This window comes from Cydia amplana, chromosome 21 (assembly GCF_948474715.1).
Source record: "Cydia amplana chromosome 21, ilCydAmpl1.1, whole genome shotgun sequence".
Taxonomy (NCBI): Eukaryota; Metazoa; Arthropoda; class Insecta; order Lepidoptera; family Tortricidae; genus Cydia; species Cydia amplana.
The window spans coordinates 4,098,027-4,116,283 of NC_086089.1; the positions used below are offsets into that span (position 1 = coordinate 4,098,027).

The 18,257-nt window shown below is 35.6% G+C and overlaps 4 protein-coding genes across 4 annotated transcripts in view; 2 read left to right on the top strand and 2 right to left on the bottom strand.

Moving 5' to 3' along the window:
- Nucleotides 1-18,257, bottom strand: part of LOC134657817 (facilitated trehalose transporter Tret1-like) — a 404,724-nt gene that overhangs the window by 345,317 nt on the left and 41,150 nt on the right. The window lies entirely within an intron of this gene.
- On the top strand, nt 347-2,207 carry LOC134658181 (uncharacterized). The gene is made up of 2 exons (XM_063513789.1): nt 347-567; nt 1,998-2,207. The coding sequence occupies exons 1-2, from the start codon at nt 358-360 to the stop codon at nt 2,205-2,207; spliced, it is 420 nt and encodes a 139-aa protein (XP_063369859.1). The 5' UTR covers nt 347-357.
- Nucleotides 11,453-13,197, top strand: LOC134658182 (uncharacterized). The gene is made up of 4 exons (XM_063513790.1): nt 11,453-11,637; nt 11,911-12,217; nt 12,677-12,833; nt 13,034-13,197. The coding sequence occupies exons 1-4, from the start codon at nt 11,453-11,455 to the stop codon at nt 13,195-13,197; spliced, it is 813 nt and encodes a 270-aa protein (XP_063369860.1).
- On the bottom strand, nt 14,055-16,071 carry LOC134658183 (uncharacterized). The gene is made up of 3 exons (XM_063513791.1): nt 15,194-16,071; nt 14,611-14,785; nt 14,055-14,218 (listed from the first exon to the last, which is right to left on the bottom strand). Exons 1-3 carry the CDS (start codon nt 16,052-16,054, stop codon nt 14,055-14,057), a joined length of 1,200 nt encoding a protein of 399 aa, XP_063369861.1. The 5' UTR covers nt 16,055-16,071.

An 18,257-nucleotide genomic window follows, 5' to 3' on the forward strand; every position in this document is an offset into this window, starting at 1 on the left:
CCCTTAAGTGCCTAAGGCCAATGCAATGAAAGGCGCCGAAATGGTAAACTGTACTACTATTTTCATTTATTATAACATACTTACATTTGTGACTACATTGTCATTTATTATTAACGGTCTATATTCATTGGCCCTAATCATTTTTTAAAAAGGGCACATCATTACATAATATAACTTGAGTTTTATTTGTTACACTGACCACTGACATACTTTTACTTTTAATATGGTTTACACCTTAATATCGCTCTGTCGCATCCCGTCATTTCATGAGTGATATAAAAAAAAACTTGAACGAAATTACACGTCGAACAGAATATTTTTATTGAAATGAAGAGTTATCAAGTCGTCGAGAACAAAATGAAAATAAACAAGAGGATCCAAACTGAGTACTTGCTCAACAATATAGTTGACCAAGATTTCCAAGCTATGTTGTTTCCTTTAAACGTTGTACAGTATTGCTTTTTAATGCCTATGTTTAGCATAATTAACAATTTCATCACTCCTGACAACCATTTGTCCTCTTACATACAGTCCATAATTGGGTGTACTGCTCTTACATTGACCCACGTCATTCGCTTTTTATATTTTTACGATGCTTCAATCACTGGTGTTATTAGTGTTTTGCTTTGTTTTGATTTAACATTTTATTTTTTGCAGTCAATTATTACATATATTGTCAATTCATTGCAGAGAGCCTATGTGGTTGAACTTATAATCAAATTGCAACATGTGCTTGACTTTTTAAAAACTGACAAAAAAGAATTTATCTATAAACACAAGATCCGAAATTGGCTATGTGTATTCTTGGTTGTTAGTGTATACGTTTTTCTTTGGCTTCTATGGTCTGTTGTTGATTTTAATATTCTTAATTTGCTGGTGAATTTTATTATGATAGTACCACCGGTGGTTTTTGACATGCAAATTGTTTACGTTACGCAATCTGTCGTAATGATCAAAAATGAGTTAATCGCTTGGATTCATAAAATGGAAGAATATAAGAACACGCATATCACACCTGAAGAAGAAGTAGTATATTCTGCAGGCTCTGAATACGATATGTTTAATGCATATACTGATATAATTAAAGCATTTCGTTTAAGTAACAAAGTGAACGAGTTTTCGGTAAGTTAAAGTCCTTATGCAACTGAAGAGCATATACGGTTTACATATTTTTTGTATCGAAGGTGTTTGATGTATATTATGTTAATATTCTTAAAGGAATATGATTTTGCAATAAAGTATTTCCTTTCTTGATACATTAAAGCCTGTATTAAATGAAGTTCCAGGCGGCCCAGCCAAGGTGACAATAGCTCGCTTCGCCATCGAATCGCTTTGTGTGTCCCTCCCTCCCATATTAAAGTGACAGTTGCCTTTCGCTAAACATGTCAATCGCTACGGAGCGTTAGCGATTGGCATGTTTTCTACGGGGCAGGTAGCAGATAGTAACAAATATCATAGGCTTGACTATTTCACATTCTCAGACGAGTCAGTTGTATGAGCATTGTTTCAGATTACATTCTTTGGGTTCCAAACATTTATGCATATTTTAATGAATTTGCGATATAAGATCGAGCTTGAGAAAACGAGTGCAAGAGAAGCCAGTGTAAGTTTCAGAAATAATCCGCATAGTCGTAAATTATTCAATATTATAAGTTAAAATAGTTAATGTAACATTTGTTTTCATTTTACAGGACCAATCAATGTTTATTGCAATATTCGTCGTGATTTTGAATATCAAGGACCTTATGTTATTGGTAAAGTTGAGCATTGCCTGTGAAAATTTTTATACAACAATAAATCTTGCTGAAAGTTGCTGTGCTCAGATTTTAAGTAATGCTATACCTACAGGTCAGTACAAAGTGATAAACGAAATATAGGATAGGTAGTTTAAAATTGTCTTTATTAAGCACAAAAGCTAACTTTGCGTTACTTTATTCTACAGGAGTGAACGCAATTGCAAATTTTATTTGTAAAATACAAGAAGGTGAAAATTTAAGCAAAAACAATTAAGTACCTACGTTTTCTTTTTTCTTGCATTTCCAGGCATGCGCAAGACTTGCAAGAACGTGTTGCGGCTGAGCCGCGCGTCGCTGCGCAAGATGTCGGCGTTCGGCGTGTTCGAACTCGACGCAACGTTCCCGCTGCGGCTGCTCAGCGTAATGGTGATCTACACCGTCGTACTGCTGCAGTTTGCCTTTTTATCGTAGATAAACTTGTACTAAGTACTTGGTGTTGAAGCAGTATCTGTAACCTGCTAAACTTAAAGTGATAATTATTTAATTTAAAAATAATATTTGATTTCTTTGTTAAAACATAAAAAAAAAATAGATTTACCACGGGAATATTTTTATTAACAATACCATACAATCCCAAGACATTAAAAACAGGAGATTATTAAAAACAGAACACGTAGTAAACTTCGAGCATTGCTTATGGCAACGCGAATTGCAACAAGACGACCGTGTAGGAGCCGACCAGCGCAGCGAGTCGCAGCGGTGACGCAGCGTCGACGAGCAGCGCGCCGACGGCCTTGAAGCGGCACGGCCGACTACTGGACAATCGCAGAGCGTTCTTGGCTGAACGCGTCGTCGCCACTGAGTAATAAATATCATGATTTAGGTGTTTTTATAGTAAACACGATGTATTTCTGTAGTACAGTCAGCAGCAGAAGTTGCTAAGCGGGCGAGGTGTTCAAAATTGCCTTGACGCGGTCTTATTCTCTTAACAATAAAGTCGCGTCAAGATCATTTTGAACACCTCGCCCGCTTAGCAACTATTGCTGCTGACTGTGAATTTCACGGCGCTTACGATGTTTTGGTTGCGTGGTACTGGTTGCGATTGCGAAAATGTAAATACAGTATATTAATAATAATGCCATCAGAATGGACAAAGGGCAAAAAATGTGTCCACCAAAAAGTAAACACTTATGGTAAGAGTTAATTAAAAATAATTTTTAAGAAAAAAAAACCGACTTCTATGCGGCCCGGTGAAAGATTATTGTAGATGGTGCGCTATGTAGAAAAGGAGGTAAAACCACCCACTTTTCTAGTAGCATTTCGTTTCTGTAAGGCTCGCAGTTCTAACCTAACCTAACCCACTTTTGTTCGGTTCTGTGAGGATAGCAGTTCAAACCTAACCTAACCCACTTAACGGCGCATGCGGTGCGGTGTACGGGGGTTTGAGCGGGAGGGGTTTGGCCTCATCATACTTTATACCTACATTTTATGGTAGGTAATCATAGTAGTTTGTTTAGTTTAGGTATCATAGTGGTTTTCCGGGTCAAGGTCTGTGTCCGAGTCCGGGTCCGAGTCCGGGTCTAGTCCAGGTCCGAGTCCGAGTCCAGGTCCGGGTCCGGGTCCGAACCGGATCCGGGTACGAGGCCGGATCTGGATCCGAGTCCGGGTCCCAGTCCAAGTCAAAGTCGAAATTCGAAATCACCAAACATGTACTATGCGTCGTTGAAGAGTTCTGTTCTGATCATCATCAGCAGTTCCAGTTCATGAAATGCGACAGTTTTTTATGTTAATGCTTTATTTTATGATGAAAATACAGAAAATTCTATACGTGTGCCTTTAAGATTTGAGGAGTTACCTCGATTTCTCATGGATCCCATGTTCAGAACTTGAGCTTGACATAAATATGGCTTAAAAACCTAACTTGCTTAACAAACATAACGAAAAGGAAAAATCGCCAAACGCGAGCTATGCGTCGTTAAAGAGTTTCGTTCTGGTCATCATCAGCAGTTACACTTCCTCAAATTACTTTTTAAATGTATATGCTTCATTTGTTGATTAAAACACAACAATCACTATATGTATGCCTTTAAGATTTGAGGAGTTCCCTCGATTCCTTATGGATCTCATCATCAGAACTCGAGCTTGACAGAAATGTGGCTTAAAAACTAAACTTGCTTAACAAACATAACGAAGAGGACAAATCGCCAAACGTGAACTATGGGTCGTTGAAGAGTTCTGTTCTGATCATCATCAGCAGTTCCATTTCATCAAATGCGACAGTTTTTAATAAAAATGCTTGATTTTCTGATGAAAATACAAAAATCTCTATACGCACGCCTTTAAGATTTGAGGAGTTTCCTCGATTCCTCATGGATCCCATCATCAGAACTCGAGCTTGACAAAAATGTGGCTTAAAAACTTAACTTGCTTAACAAACATAACGAAGAGGACAAATCGCCAAACGTGAACTATGCGTCGTTGAAGAGTTCTGTTCTGATCATCATCAGCAGTTCCACTTCATCAAATGTCACGTTTCTGAATGTATATGCTTGATTTGTTGATAAAAACACAAAAATCACTATATGTATGCCTTTAAGATTTGAGGAGTTCCCTCGATTCCTCATGAATCCCATCATCAGAACTGGGTTTTGACCAAAACGAGACCAATCTGTATGCATATACATACAATCAAAAAAAGAATTTTCAAAATCCGTCCAGTAATGACGGAGATATGGAGTAACAAACATAAAAAAAATAAAAATAAAAAAAATAAAAAAAAAACATACAACCGAATTGATAACCTCCTTCTTTGAGATTTGGAAGTCGGTTAAAAAGCGGCCAAGTGCGAGTCGGACTCGCCCATGAAGGGTTCCGTATTTAGGCGATTTATGACGTATAAAAAAAAACTACTTACTAGATCTCGTTCAAACCAATTTTCGGTGGAAGTTTACATGGTAATGTACATCATATATTTTTTTTAGTTTTATCATTCTCTTATTTTAGAAGTTACAGGGGTGGGGGGGACACATTTTACCACTTTGGAAGTGTCTCTCGCGCAAACTATTCAGTTTAGAAAAAAAATATATTAGAAACCTCAATATCATTTTTGAAGACCTATCCATAGATACCCATCACGTATGGGTTTGATGAAAAAAATTTTTTTGAGTTTCAGTTCGAAGTATGGGGAACCCCAAAAATTTATTGTTTTTTTTTCTATTTTTGTGTGAAAATCTTAATGCGGTTTACAGAATACATCTACTTACCAAGTTTCAACAGTATAGTTCTTATAGTTTCGGAGAAAAGTGGCTGTGACATAGGGTAAAGGCACCAGTAGTCAGCCTTATAACGACTTTTTTAAGTTTGAACGTTCGGCATTTCTACAGGATTAGTCGGATAATTAAACAAATGACATGGTTAGATCAATTGTTTATCATAGTTTTAAAACAAAATATTTTAAAAAATAACAATCCTCTTTATAATATCTCTAATTAAGTTTAAATAAAGCGTCCAAGTGCGAGTCGGACTCGCCCATGAAGGGTTCCGTATTTAGGCGATTTATGACGTATAAAAAAAACTACTTACTAGATCTCGTTCAAACCAATTTTCGGTGGAAGTTTACATGGTAATGTATATCATATATTTTTTTTAGTTTTATCATTCTCTTATTTTAGAAGTTACAGGGGGGGGGCACACATTTTACCACTTTGGAAGTGTCTCTCGCGCAAACTATTCAGTTTAGAAAAAATGATATTAGAAACCTCAATATCATTTTTGAAGACCTATCCATAGATACCCCACACGTATGGGTTTGATGAAAAAAAAATGTTGAGTTTCAGTTCGAAGTATGGGGAACCCCAAAAATTTATTGTTTTTTTTCTATTTTTGTGTGAAAATCTTAATGCGGTTCACAGAATACATCTACTTACCAAGTTTCAACAGTATAGTTCTTATAGTTTCGGAGAAAAGTGGCTGTGACATACGGACGGACAGACAGACGGACAGACGGACAGACGGACAGACGGACAGACAGACAGACAGACAGACATGACGAATCTATAAGGGTTCCGTTTTTTGCCATTTGGCTACGGAACCCTAACAAAAAGTGGCACTTTTCTCCAGTAGTCAGCCTCCACAATCCAGTAAGCAGCCTCTGTGTACCCAGTACTCAGCCTATATAAACTATTCATAATAATTAGATCAAAATCACTAATATTTATATCAAAATTAACGATATTATAATATTTATTTTTTCTTTATAATTTTTGCTATTGTTATTGTAGTTAGTTGTAGTTTATAATTTTTTGTATATATCAAAATCAACGATGTTATAATATCTATTTTTTATTTATAATTTTAGTTATTGTTATTGTAGTTAGTTGTAGTTTTTAATTTTAGTTTATTATTTTTTTGCTTATAAGTATGTATTACTTACCTGTTTACTTATTTAATAAAAATAAAAATTCTTATAGGTACATACAATTCTTATGACACGAAATTTGTTGGCCATAGGTACTTAACTAACACTATTCTTGCAAACTAAGAATCGCAATATTTATTTTCTAATAATTAATCCGTCAAAAATTAACGAGGTAAATCCTAATATATAATTATGTTCCTAGTAGGTACCTATTCGGTAAAAAATAATTAAACGAGTCTATTCAGATCTAATTATCATTTTATCATTAATAAACAAAGTCATATTATACCAAAGCAAAATGATAGTTATGTATAGTTAACGTCAAAAATATGTACATACTTTTGAACCTTATTTCAATGAGATAGGGTTTTAAAATGTGGACATATTTTTGACGGCGACGTACCAAGCAAGATCAATGGCTGAGTACTGGATCAGCGAAACCCAGTGGTCAGCCGCATTAAAACGTTATTTCAAATGCGGCTGACTACTGGGTTTTACTTTAAATTGACTAGGGCATGCCTAACTAAATTTGAAAATGTAAATTTAACGGTCCTAACGGTCACATTGGCTCGAAAATAATAAAATAAACGAATAACCCAAAGGTCAGCCGTGGGGGGCTGGGCACTGGATTCTTTGGAAAAAAGTGTTATCCAGTGGCCAGCCCCCTCAATTTATAAGTGAAATATTGATATTTTCATTCAAATATAATGCAATTTAATAGATAAACTAATAAATAAACCAATCATTAACAAAAACAATAACTTTTAACATTAAAACATAGTTTTTCTTGCCTGTTAAGAGAACACCACGTGCAGTAAAAAATATGGCGGACATGACACTATTGCACTCGTCGACAAACAGCACCTGTATGAACGAGTATATTTCTTCCCCCCGTTCCCTCACCGCACCTGTCGTGTGACGTATTAACCAATAAGGAATCATAGCTCCTATTTGAGTACTCGTGATTTGTTTAAACGAATATACCAGATATTTATGACCAATAAACGACTCTTAAGGCTGACTACTGGTACCCGGCTGGCCACTGGTGCTGTTATCCTACGGACGGACAGACAGACGGACAGACGGACAGACGGACAGACAGACAGACAGACATGACGAATCTATAAAGGTTCCATTTTTTGCCATTTGGCTACGGAACCCTAAAAACTCCTTTTTCTATTAGCATCATCAGCCCAAAAATAATTAAAATGTTTTTCTGTATGAGTTAATTACTGATGCTTTTCCTTTAGAGTATTAAAGGTTCTCAAAGTCCTGTTACTTGACTGCTAAGTATTTGTATTACGCACCTGATACATAAAAACCGGGCAAGTGCGAGTCGGACTCGCGCACGGAGGGTTCCGCACCATCAACAAAAAATAGAGCAAAACAAGCAAAAAATAACAAGCAAAAAAACGATCACCCATCCAAGTACTAACCCCGCCCGACGTTGCTTAACTTCGGTCAAAAATCACGTTTGTTGTATGGGAGCCCCACTTAAATCTTTATTTTATTCTGTTTTTAGTATTTGTTGTTATAGCGGCAACAGAAATACATCATCTGTGAAAATTTCAACTGTCTAGCTATCACGGTTCGTGAGATACAGCCTGGTGACAGACGGACGGACGGACGGAGGGACGGACGGACGGACGGACAGCGAAGTCTTAGTAATAGGGTCCCGTTTTTACCCTTTGGGTACGGAACCCTAAAAACCGGCCAAGTGCGAGTCGGACTCGCGCACGGAGGGTTCCGCACCATCAACAAAAAATAGAGCAAAACAAGCAAAAACCGGTCACCCATCCAAGTACTGACCTCTCCCGACGTTGCTTAACTTCGGTCAAAAATCACGTTTGTTGTATGGGAGCCCCACTTAAATCTTTATTTTATTCTGTTTTTAGTATTTGTTGTTATAGCGGCAACAGAAATACATCATCTGTGAAAATTTCAACTGTCTAGCTATCACGGTTCGTGAGATACAGCCTGGTGACAGACGGACGGACGGACGGACGGACAGCGGAGTCTTAGTAATAGGGTCCCGTTTTTACCCTTTGGGTACGGAACCCTAAAAATGAACTCACAATCATGCCGCCGACCAACAAGAACACAGGCCGCGGTACACGAAGCTCGCACGCCAGTGTATAGGCCCTTCATCTCATGCCTCATAAAAGCTTGGATAACCAATGCCTTTGCAATCCATGCGATAATGCCGGTGGAGTGACTGCTGATTAACACACCGCTCCTTGTTTGCGAGTCAAACTGAGAAAAAAAATTGCTGATTCATTAAAAAATTATGTAACGAACTATCAAGCTTTTAAACAGATCTGATGAACGTCTGTATATATTTATAGGTATCACCAGTGTTTATTTTATATGTTTTGATGGTTAAATATAATATATATGAACTCAACCTCTTAGCACTTCTTTTAGAAAGCATACAAGTCGAAGGTGAATCAATAGATTTGTAAACTAAGTATGTTTAATTAAACACTTAATACAAAGAAATGCAATTTTTATAGTTTGTTTTTTTAGCATTAGAAATAAGGTAAACAATCTTGACGTGTCTTTTTATTGAAAAACACGTTTTAAAAATAAATAATGGCAAATATGTAACAATTATGAATCTAATACTATCATGTATATTCTTCTGCTTTCATAAGTAATAGTTACTGATTTTTAAAAAGCGTTTTCCAATTAAATGACATGTCAAGATCGCTTACCTTCTTTCTAATGCTATAAAAAACGAACTATAGTGAATTGTAGGTACTCACTTCAGTAAGGTTGGCCCACAAAATGTGCACTGCGATGTACACTAATGATTGTGTGAAAAGTGTGAATGTGTGAAAGAATATCCATTCCCCCATGCTGGGCAACTGGCTGGAAGAGGCTGCAACGGCCTTGGAGTCTAAAAAATCTCAAAAAAGACGAATGTAGAAGGACTTAGGGGCCCCACTACATATTATTTGCCCTTAGTAAAACCGTATGTCATGTCCGAATCAAAAAATAGTAAGCCATGTGAACCGACTAGCGCTCGGCGTCGAAGAGGCTCATCGATATTAAATTGGATACTGGTCAAGATCCCTATGCGAATAAAATGAAGATTAAAAAGAAGAAACAAGAAGAAAGCATTAATTTGAATACTTGGAACGTCAGGGAACTAAATAAAAAGGGTAAGCTAGAAAATGTCATATCAGAAATGGTAAGATTAAAGATAGATAATATTATAATGGGGATTAGTAAAACGAAACTATCTGATAGCGGAAGAATTGACAAAGACGACGCCACCCTGTTTTATACGGGAAACCCATCAGATCAAAAATCTAACTACCATGGAGTTGGTATCATGGTGAGCAATGAACTTCGAAAGTATGTTTCGAACGTTATAATATCAGTGCTCATCCCTTCAACCTAAACATAATTGTCATAATTCAAGTCTATGCCCCAACATGTGATGGTGATGACCAGGACGTGGAAGAATTTTATGAGGGAATAGACCAATTATTAAAGTCAGTAAAATCACAGGATATCAATATAATAATGGGGGACTTAAATGCAAAGGTGGGACGAGGAGAAGAAGGAAAAATTGTGGGGAAATTTGGCTTGGGGAAAAGGAATGATAGAGGAAGCAGGCTCATAGAATTTTGTTCCGCAAACAACTTGGTCATTACAAATACTTGGTTCCAACATCCTGCAAGACGACTCTACACATGGCGATCACCAGCTGACAAACAATCACATGTTGTAAGAAACCAGATCGATTATATCAATGTCTTGCAGCCAGCTGCGCCGCCGTGCGCGCCGCGGCCGCTCGCGCCGCACCCGGCGCCTGCCCCGCCTCGCGTAGCCCCCGTGACCTTCCGTCCCCCGGCGGCTTCAATTAATTAATTTTTCAAGTGTAATTTTGGTTTTTTATTTATTGTCAAAATTAAACTGCTTGGTTTTTCTACACACAAAAAATATAACGATAAAGACTATTTAATGCAGATTTTAAAAACATAACTTTTACCTACCTTTATGAAAAGGAAATTGCATTAAAAAAACATATATCGTCCCGCGCCGGTGAATATCTTTTATTATCGTTATCTTGTTCATCTTCAGTTAAATTCTCAATTTCTCGTTTCCTTCTTAAACTTCTTGTATTTCTTATTTCTTGTATTGGACTGTCTATGTTTATAAAGTTAGTTTGACAATTGTAATTTTTTTGCTCAGATGAATATTTACTATAATAACTTTAGACCACGTTTTGAATTTCAAAGCCAGAAATCTGATTACACAGATTATGAAAAACATTTCAAAGTCGACGATGATGCTGAGACCTAGAAACAAGCATCGGACCCAATTCCAGTATGGATCTAACTAATGGGTCATTATTTGAGGTGTAAGACAAATGTTACACAAATAAAAACGCACGTTTTGATGTGGTCTGTTTTTGAACATTAGGACCGATAAGGTGTTTAATATTATCAGAGATCGATAAAGCTTATTTTGTTTTAAAAAAACTAAAATCCAAATTCAATGGTAAGGAAAATGAGGCTTATGACCACGAAAAAGAACATTTTCTTTGTTTTGAAATCTCATAACTGTACAATTTGAATATAAATCGGTTCATAAAGACACAACAATGTGTATTATTTAATTAATAATGTATAAAAGGAAATTAAGAATCGATGTTTATAAAAAAAATAACTTAATTTGACCATGAAAATGATGACTTCAAAATGTTATTTTTGTAACGTCTTAAATACATAGCTTTAAGGACCTTCTCGCTCTTTATAATAGAAGTAAAGAACTTCCATTTAGAAACTGAAAATGCCATCAAAATCTATAGACGAAGGGTAAATAATGTGTCCACGAAAGTGAAAAGTTTGAAACCCTTAAGTGCCTAAGGCCACTGCAATGGAAGGCAACGAAAGGCGCCGAAATAGTAAACTCGGGTCATAAAAAAACGACGAGTTTGAAGATTAATACACTGCGCACATAAGTAGTATTTCTGTTATTACATATAACTCTAATTAATATTTTTGCCCATACCTCCCATATTACACCACGTGTACATTGTCATTTATTATTAATGGTCTATATTCATTAGGCCTATTCAATTTTTTAAAAAGGGCACATCATTACATAATATAACTTGAGTTTTAATGTTTACACTGACATACTTTTCGTTTTAATATGGTTTACACCGTAATATCGCTCTGTCGCGTCCCGTCATTTCATGAGTGATATAAAAAAACTTGAACGAAATTACGTCGAACAGAATATTTCGATTGAAATGAAGAGTTATCAAGTCGTCGAGAACAAAATGAAAATAAACAAGAGGATCCAAACTGAGTGCTTGCTCAGCAATATAGTTGACCAAGATTTCCAAGCTATGTTGTTTCCTTTAAACGTTGTACAGTATTGCTTTTTAATGCCTAGGTTTAGCATAATTAACAATTTCATCACTCCTGACAACCATTTGTCCTCTTACATACAGTCCATAATTGGGTGTGGTGTTCTTACATTGACCCACGTCTTTCGCTTTTCATATTATTACGATGGTTCTCACACTGGTGTTATTAGTTTTTTGCTTTGTTTTGATTTAACATTTTATTTTTTACTATCAATTATTACATATGTTGTCAATTCATTGCAGAGAGCCTATGTGGTTGAACTAATCATCAAATTGCAACATGTCCTTGACTTTTTAAAAACGGACAAACAAGAATTTATCTATAAACACAAGACCCGAAATTGGCTATGTGTATTGTTGGTTTTTAGTGTATACGTTTTTGTTTGGCTTCTATGGTCTGTTGTTGATTTAAATATTCTTAATTTGTTGGTGAATTTTATTATGATAGTACCACCGGTGGTTTTTGACATGCAAATTGTTTACGTTACGCAATCTGTCGTAATGATCAAAAATGAGTTAATCGCTTGGATTCATAAAATGAAAGAATATAAGAACACGCATATCACACCTGAAGAAGAAGTAGTGTATTCTGCAGTCTCTGAATACGATATGTTTAATGCATATACTGATATAATTAAAGCATTTCGTTTAAGTAACAAAGTGTACGAGTTTTCGGTAAGTTAAAGTCCTTATGCCATCAATGCCATCATTGAACGAACAGGAGAATTATCAATGCTACTGAAGAGCTTATACGGTGTACATATTATTTGTATCGAAGATGTTTTTGATGTATATTATGTTAATATTCTTAAAGGAATTTGATTTTGCAATAAAGTATTTCCTTTCTTGATACATTAAAGCCTTTATTAAATGAAGTTTCAGGTACCAGATAGTAACAAATATGATAGGCTTGACTATTTCACATTCTCAGACGAGTCAGACGTATGAGCATTGTTTCAGATTACATTCCAAGGGTTCCAAACATTTATGCATTTTTTAATGAATTTGCAATATAAGATCGAACTTGAGAAAACGAGTACAAAAGAAGTCACAGTATGTTTCAGAAATAATCCGCATGGTTATTCAGTATTATAAGTTAGAATAGTTAGTGTAACATTTGTTTTCATTTTACAGGATCAAACAATGTTTCTTACAATATTCCTCGTGATTTTGAATTTCAAGGACCTTATGTTATTGGTAAAGTTGAGCATTGCCTGTGAAAATTTTTATACAACAATAAATCTTGCTGAAAGTTGCTGTGCTCAGATTTTAAGTAATGCTATACCTACAGGTCAGTACAAAGTGATAAACGAAATATGATAGGTAGGTAGTTTTAAATTGTCTTTATTAAGCACAAAAGTGAACTTTGCGTTACTTTATTCTACAGGAGTGAACGCATTTGCAAATTTTATTTGTAAAATACAAGAAGGTGAAAATTAAAAAAAAAAAAACAATTAAGTACCTACGTTTTCTTTTTTCTTGCATTTCCAGGCATGCGCAAGACTTGCAAGAACGTGTTGCGGCTGAACCGCGCGTCGCTGCGCAAGATGTCGGCGTTCGGGGTGTTCGATCTCGACGCAACGTTCCCGCTGCGGCTATTCAGCGTAATGGTGATCTACACCGTCGTACTGCTGCAGTTTGCCTTTTTATCGTAGATAAACCTAGTACTACTTGGTGTTGCAGTTTCAACGGAATTTTTATACCTCGCACAGTACCAAATTTAATTTGTTTATATGTGACGTTCCACGGCAAAAGGTACCTTATGGCACTTGGCGCTTACGTCGCATAGCGCCGCAATAATAATAGCGCGCGGCGGCGGAGCGGCGTTAATAATAGCGTAAGCGCCAACGGCCATAACCATAGTCTTACCAAATTGTTAAAGGCATGTATGAATTTTTGAATTTAATATAATTGATGACTATTAATACTTATTTGCTTGATTGACATAATTGAATTTGTTCCTGTTTTTGTAACGTTGACATGTAATTTTTATAGTGTAAGGGTAACATAGCATGCATAATAACATTACTTTACTTATAAGCGCCTTGGTTTATTAGACTGTAAGCTTATTTGTGAATAAAATGAAATGAAAATAAGGTACCTTTATCTGTGGGACGTCACATATCTCTGTAATCTGCTAAACTTAAAGTAATAATGAATAAAAAAAATGGTTGTCTGTAAAGTCGGTTTACGGACGATAATTTAGCGTGATAACGTCATTTTAAGAAAACATTGATATAAAATTGCACAACCACTTTTATACGTTACATGGAGATCTATCCACAACGTTACCATGGAGATCTGTCCCCAACGTGACACTTTTTCGTGCATGCTAACGGTGTTCATCGATTTATAAGATGTTATCACGTCAAAAATTGTTTTATTTGTTAAAACGTAGGTAGGTACATGAAAATAAAATAGATTATTACACGCATATATTTTTATTACACCACCATACAATCCCAAGACATGCATATTATTAAAAACAGAACACGTAAACTTCGAGCATTGCTTATGGCAACGCGAATTGCAACAAGACGACCGTGTAGGAGCCGACCAGCGCAGCGAGTCGCAGCGGTAACGCAGCGTCGACGGGCAGTGCGCCGACGGCCTTGAAGCGGCACGGCCGACTACTGGACAATCGCAGAGCGTTCTTGGCTGAACGCGTCGTCGCCACTGAGTAATAAATATCATGATTTAGGTGTTTTTGTAGTGAACACGATGTAATTTCTGTAGTACAGTCAGCAGCAGAAGTTTCTAAGCGGGCGAGGTGTTTAAGTATAGTAATAATAACGCTATGGAGTAAGTAAATGGAAATACCATCAGAATTGACAAAGGGCAAAAAATGTGTCCACCAAAAAGGAAACACTTATGGTAAGAGTTAATTAAAAAAACTCCTTTTTCTATTAGCATCATCAGCCCAAAAATACTTAAAATGTTTTTTCTGGATGAGTTACTTACTGATGCGTTTCCTTTATACTACTTTAGAGTATTAAAGGTTCTCAAAGTTCTGTTACTCGACTGCTAAGTATTTGTATTACTCACCTGATACATAAAAATGAACTCACAATCATGCCGCCGACCAACAAGAACACAGGCCGCGGTACGCGAAGCTCGCACGCCAGTGTATAGGCCCTCCATCTCATGACCCACAAAAGCTTGGATAACCAACGCCTTTGCAATCCATGCGATAATGCCGGTGGAGTGACTGATTAACACACCGCTCCTTGTTTGCATGTCAAACTGAGGAAAAGCAATTGCTGATTCATTAAAAATTTCTATGTAACCTTCTTCTATGTAACTATCAACTATCTTCTAAAGAGAACTGATCTGATAAACATTTGTATATATTTATAGGTATCACCAGTGTTTATTTTATATGTATTAATGGTTAAATGTAAAATATATGAACTTAACCTCTTAGCACTTCTTTTACAAAGCATACAAGTCGAAGGTGAATAAACAGTTTTGTAAACTAAGTATGTTTAAACACCTAATACAAAGAAATGCAATTTATAGTGAATGGTAAGTACTCACTTCAGTAAGGTTGGCCCACAAAATGAGCACTGCGATGTACACTAATGATTGTGTGAAAAGTATGAATGCGTGAAAGAATATCTGAAAAATATAGAAATTATTTAAAATTCAAACAGGAAAAACAAACACACAGTTAAAATTAACAAGCAGATCACGTACGGTGAATTGAAAGGCAGATTTCATCAGAATAGTACTATTTACTAATTGATCATAAACTTCAAACAGTTTCTTTGCTTCATCCCTGTTGTCATTATCAAACTCTTCGTATACTTCTATGCTATCGCTATCTTGTCCATCTTCAGTTAAATTCTCAATTTCTTGTGAACTTCTTGTATTTATTATTTCTTGTATTGGACTGTCTATGTTTATAAAGTTAGTTTGACAATTGTAATTTTTTTGCTCAGATGAATATTTACTGATAACTTTAGACCACGTTTTGAATTTTAAAGCCAAAAATCTGATTACACAGATTATGAAAAACATTTCAAAGTCGACGATGATGCTGAGACCTAGAAACAAGCATCGGATCCAGTTCCAGTATGGATCTAATAAGAGTTTTGGAATGGTGACCCCAATGTATAAATACAACAGAATTCCACAAGCAATCTTCAACTTTCTTTTTACTGATTTAGACGACAGCTGATTTCTTTCAAAATTGTAAATTTCCTGGAGTATTTTGATTAATTCCACAAAAACCTTACTCAATCTCATGTTATGACAACTTATTATGACGAAAGAAAACACATGTTGACCATATATCACAAGATAATACAGTTTGAGGGAAATCTCCTTTAACTCTGTGCTTTGGAAAGTAGAACAGAATAAATAAATCAAAATACAATTCGCGCTTATTGTAATAATCATTTCTTTGAGGCTAATGGTTGAAGCAATTCCATCACGAACGGAGTACTTGCGGATGCAAAAAATAGAACTAAGAATATAAAGTGGTCTGACCGAATCCAAAAAATTATCCATGTTTCTTAAGGGAGTAATACAATTGAAATGTCAGTAGCTGTGACACGAAACTGGAGTGAAATATTAAAAGGCAGCCTAATGGATTGATTTCATACTAACAAGTAGTAGGTACGCCATTAATTAATAGGTACCACTTTTTCCATTAAATGTGAAAACTAAGCCAAGTACTCACGATAAAAAGCAGTTGCACGATTAATTGTTGACTAAGAAGAAAAATGCTCTTTCAACGTTTTCTTTTATTTTACTTGATACGTGCCGTGGTAAGTATTTATCATCTAGAGCCATAATATGTACCTATATTTTGTATTACGAGTAAGTAAATATGTCCTATTCATGTCACAAAACGATATAAACTTTCTTCAGCGAATTATTTTAAATCTTTGTGAGTACACGTGCCTTGTAAATGAAAGCATGTTATGTATTGAATTGTTTAGTAAATAATTTCAATAGACTTAATTAATCGCTAAGCTTAAGGCCTTGTAAGTAATCGCTTAAATTAAGTAGGTACCTTACGTAGGGATCACCAATTAGTTTCTTCAGGGGTCCGGCCATCGTGGTCCGTTTTTACTTGAATAAATTGTCCGTTATTAACCTTTTGGACGCCAATGACCGATATATACGCACCGCAGTTCCAACGCCAAAGACGGATTAATAATCAGTCATATACCACAGAACAACATAGACCTAGGTGCATATGCATAAAGTTCAATTTCAGTTTTGACACTTCGGTGACGTGGCGGCTGAGTGACAGCTTTTGTGTTTGACACGGCGTCGAAAAGGTTAAATAAGCAAATAAATAAAATGGGTTCGCGATCCGGATCCGGACCGCGGTCCGCTATTTGGTGACCCCTAAGTTTATTATACACAAGTATGTATGCCACTTTAAGTAATCTTACCCTTCATTACTTATTCTAATAGATGACAACCTGCTGTCACTTCTATTGATAATTTACTCTACCTACTTAAGTTTATATGAATTGTACTGGGACAGTGATGAATTGATTAATTACTTACCTACTTATATATACGTATTTTATGCATACGCATATATTATACCTATACTAGGGTCATTCTCTCATTTCGTGCAAATCGGTGAGATTCTCTCGATTTGTAATTTTTCTTTTAAATGGTAAACTTTTGAGTTTCGTCAATTTGTGGATTCATTTATTAACATTTTTCTGCTAAAGGCACCTTTGTAACGTTATTACTTTTCATTTAATAAGGCTACTGGTAATGAACTACGCGCTGGTAATGAATTCGGCCGAGATGGTAATTTTATCAGTGGACGGTAATGAAACAAACTTATGAAATCGAACATAAAAAAACTGCATTTCAAGAAAATTAACACCAATTAAAATCAACAATATTAAAAACATGTGTCTTAAGCACTGCGGAGATGATCAAACCGACTTGACATACACTTGGGGTTGACAATCTCAACTTATAATGTTCAAGCTAGATGGTACATTTACCATTTACTTATCATCATTATAAGTCGAGATTGTCAACCCCAAGTGTTTGTTAAGTCGGTTTGATCATCTGCGCACCATATCACATAAAACATAGTTTTCAAATTTTCAAAAATTAGCATAGACAAAATATATTTAAATCATTCGCGTTTTGTACCTATGTAATTTTTTTCTCTCATTCTCTCATCTCATTCAAACAAACTTGATAAGTTAAGCCGTTTATGAGTTATCGCTAAAAGTTTTCCCTTCTTATTTTATTTAAAAGCCTGGCAACCCTTATTTGTGACCGGATTTTCGCAAGCAACCCTACAACCATATAGTAGTGACCGGAAAAAGATAGGCAACCTAGTTGATTTATATTGTACAAGTTGTATACTTTCCATTGGAACTTATTTCGTTTGTCAGACAGATCGGTGAAATTTGAAGTAAATTTTTTTTTTTCAAAAAATAATTAAAAATAGTCTTGACCATATTTCTTTAAGCAACCCTATTTATTTATGTTCAGGAACATATTTTCTTTCATAATATGTAAGTTTCATACGTCAGACATATCGGTGAAGGTCGACCATCTTAGACTACAAAGGCTCCCCGGTTGGGCTCCCCTATTATCATATACATTTTTAAATGTTTATAACAACGTAATATTTATAATAACTAAGCCTCTTTCCATTAAATGCACTGCCTCGAATATATTATCATTACCTTCTTAAGTCATTCATTACCTTCCCCAGTAA

Bases quoted from the DNA above. Each gene is read 5' to 3' on its own strand.
- LOC134658181 (XM_063513789.1), top strand. From the start codon at position 358: ATGAAAATAAACAAGAGGATCCAAACTGAGTACTTGCTCAACAATATA. The intron at 568-1,997 runs GTCATTCGCTTT...TGAAAATTTAAG, and splicing joins CTGCTCTTACATTGACCCAC to CAAAAACAATTAAGTACCTA.
- LOC134658182 (XM_063513790.1), top strand. From the start codon at position 11,453: ATGAAAATAAACAAGAGGATCCAAACTGAGTGCTTGCTCAGCAATATA. The intron at 11,638-11,910 runs GTGTGGTGTTCT...GTTGGTTTTTAG, and splicing joins TACATACAGTCCATAATTGG to TGTATACGTTTTTGTTTGGC. The intron at 12,218-12,676 runs GTAAGTTAAAGT...TTCATTTTACAG, and splicing joins ACAAAGTGTACGAGTTTTCG to GATCAAACAATGTTTCTTAC.
- LOC134658183 (XM_063513791.1), bottom strand. From the start codon at position 16,054: ATGGATAATTTTTTGGATTCGGTCAGACCACTTTATATTCTTAGTTCT. The intron at 14,786-15,193 runs GTTTGAATTTTA...GCTTTTCCTCAG, and splicing joins ACTGTGTGTTTGTTTTTCCT to TTTGACATGCAAACAAGGAG. The intron at 14,219-14,610 runs GTGAGTTCATTT...TTTATTACTCAG, and splicing joins TGTTGGTCGGCGGCATGATT to TGGCGACGACGCGTTCAGCC.